This window comes from Mandrillus leucophaeus, unplaced genomic scaffold (genome assembly GCF_000951045.1).
Source record: "Mandrillus leucophaeus isolate KB7577 unplaced genomic scaffold, Mleu.le_1.0 Scaffold522, whole genome shotgun sequence".
NCBI lineage: Eukaryota > Metazoa > Chordata > Mammalia > Primates > Cercopithecidae > Mandrillus > Mandrillus leucophaeus.
In genome coordinates, this window is record NW_012105609.1 from 226,175 (window position 1) to 228,362 (window position 2,188).

General features: G+C 56.9%; 1 protein-coding gene across 1 annotated transcript; it reads left to right on the forward strand.

Annotated features, from left to right (window-relative positions):
* The first annotated feature begins 543 nt into the window (after positions 1-543).
* LOC105551443 (heat shock factor protein 4-like) lies at positions 544-1,665 on the forward strand. Its single transcript, XM_011996671.1, has 4 exons — positions 544-651; positions 751-816; positions 994-1,063; positions 1,348-1,665. Exons 1-4 carry the CDS (start codon positions 601-603, stop codon positions 1,500-1,502), a joined length of 342 nt encoding a protein of 113 aa, XP_011852061.1. The 5' UTR covers positions 544-600; the 3' UTR covers positions 1,503-1,665.
* The last annotated feature ends 523 nt before the right edge of the window (positions 1,666-2,188 follow it).

A 2,188-nucleotide genomic window follows, 5' to 3' on the forward strand; every position in this document is an offset into this window, starting at 1 on the left:
AAATACAAAAATTAGCTGGGTGTAGTGGCATTTGCCTGTAGTCCCAGCTACTCAGGAGGCTGAGGCAGGAGAGTCACTTGAACTTGGGAGGTGAAGGCTGCAGTGAGCCCAGATGGTGCCACTGCACTCCAGCCTGTGTGACATAGTCAAACTCTGTCTCAAAAAAAAAAAAAAAGAAAAAAAGAAAAAGAAAAGAAAGAAAGAGAAAGAAGGAAAGAAAGAAGAAAGAGCGAGACAGAGAGATAAGAAAAGAAAAGAAAGAAGCATTGATATTGACATTTACATAGGGAGGGGAGGGGTCCCAAAGCCCCAGCTCCACCACCCAAACTCCAGGTCCCAGGTAGGAAGCAGAGGCACTTTCTCTGTGCCCCTTTATGGCAGGGGTGGGGAGGTTGGGGGTAGAAAAAGGATGGGGGTCCTCTCCTATCGTTTTCTAAATGTTGGGGGATTTAAATCTTGATGCATCTGGGTTCCTTGGGAACTTAATGGAGGGCATACACTGCAGGCCAAAAGGAGTTTTCTCAAAAGCAGTTCTCTCTGCACAGGGGGCCTCTGGGCCTGGAGAGCGGGGACAGGAGCCCAGAGAGTCTGCTGCCTCCGATGCTGCTTCAGCCCCCTCAAGAAAGTGTGGAGTCTGCAGGGCCTCTAGATGTGAGTACCCCTTCTGCTGAAACAGGGGCATGAGACCTGGTGGGGTCTAGCTCTCTGTGGAGCCTGGAGAGGGCACCACTGACCCAGAGCTCTCCTCAGGTGCTGGGCCCCAGTCTCCAAGGGCGAGAATGGACCCTGATGGACTTGGACATGGAGCTGTCCTTGGTAAGAAGTGGATCCGGGAGGGCAGAGGCCAGGGGTGGCTGAGCCAAGCCCTCTGGTCCATAGCTGTTCTCTGTGAGCCAGAGCCATGTCTCTAGGAGAATTGCCGCAGTGATTTCCCAGCTGTTACCCTCAGCTGCTAGGTCCCCTCCCCAGCTGCTCCCTGCGGTTTTCACGCAGATGCAGCCCTTGGTTCCAGAGCCGGGTGAGCCTGAGCTGGCGGTCAAGGGGTTAAATTCTCCAAGCCCAGGTAATGGTTGTGATGACTCATACCTGGGAGGACGCCGTGATTGGGCTGAGCTACCTTGATTGAGTGAGGGGGCAATCTGCAATTTGCAGGGAAATTCTGAGTTCAGGCTGCCCTGCAGAGCGCGTTCATTGAGCCACCCGTGCCCTCACCATTGGGCGAGAGTGGGGAGGTTAAGAATGGATGCTTCATCCTAACTGAGCAGAAGGCAGGCAGGCAGGGCTCTCCTTCCCTGAAGAAAGGAGGGGGAACCTTTCCCCTGGTGAGCACAGCCCCACTTCTCCTAGGGAAGGACCCCACGCTCGGGGCCCCACTCCTGCTGGATGTCCAGGCAGCCTTGGGAGGCCCAGCCCTGGGCTTGCCTGGGGCTTTAACCATTTACAGCACTCCTGAGAGCCGGACCGCCTCCTACTTGGGCTCTGAAGCCAGTCCCTCCCCCTGAGACCCCGCGCCTCTGAAGGGGCTTGGAACCAGTCCGCGGCTGCACATCCTTCTTGGCTTCCTGGCACCCCCTGGCGGGAGTGAGCGAAGCCCCTACTATTCAACGGCCTCTCTCCACTACCCCGACGAACCCTGCACATAAACTCCATTTTTTTTTCTGTTTCGCGTCTCTTTTCTCTATCGACCAGGCAGCACAGGAGTTGTGGGTGGGGGGTGATTTTGCACTGTAGAAGCGTCCAGATACTAGGTCTTTAATAGAGGAACCCCAGGAGGGTGGAGGTGCTTGGGGATCCGGTGTCTAGCTTAGGCCCAGATCCAGGGCTGGCGCGGCGCCGCTGCAATCTCTGGGAAGCGGGGGCTTCTGAGTCGCACTCAGGTCTGCAATGCATGCGTTCTGTGATCCTGGGTGAGTTGGTACCCTTCTGTGAACTTCGTCTGTGACAGGCAGAGAAGAGGGGTCGATGACAAGATAGATGGAAAGCACCTGGAAATTGGCAGGCCCTAAGTGGGCACTGGACGTGTGGGGCCGCGGGCCGAACTGCCCCCTCCCGGCCTCATCTCCTGGTGCGCCCCGGGTGGGAAGGGAAAGCTGACTACGTGCACGTCCCCAGCCAGCGCGCGGCTTCCGCGGCGTGGCTCCCAATGCCCGGGGAAGAAGCCCTCACCCTCCCTATTCCCAGCAGCCCT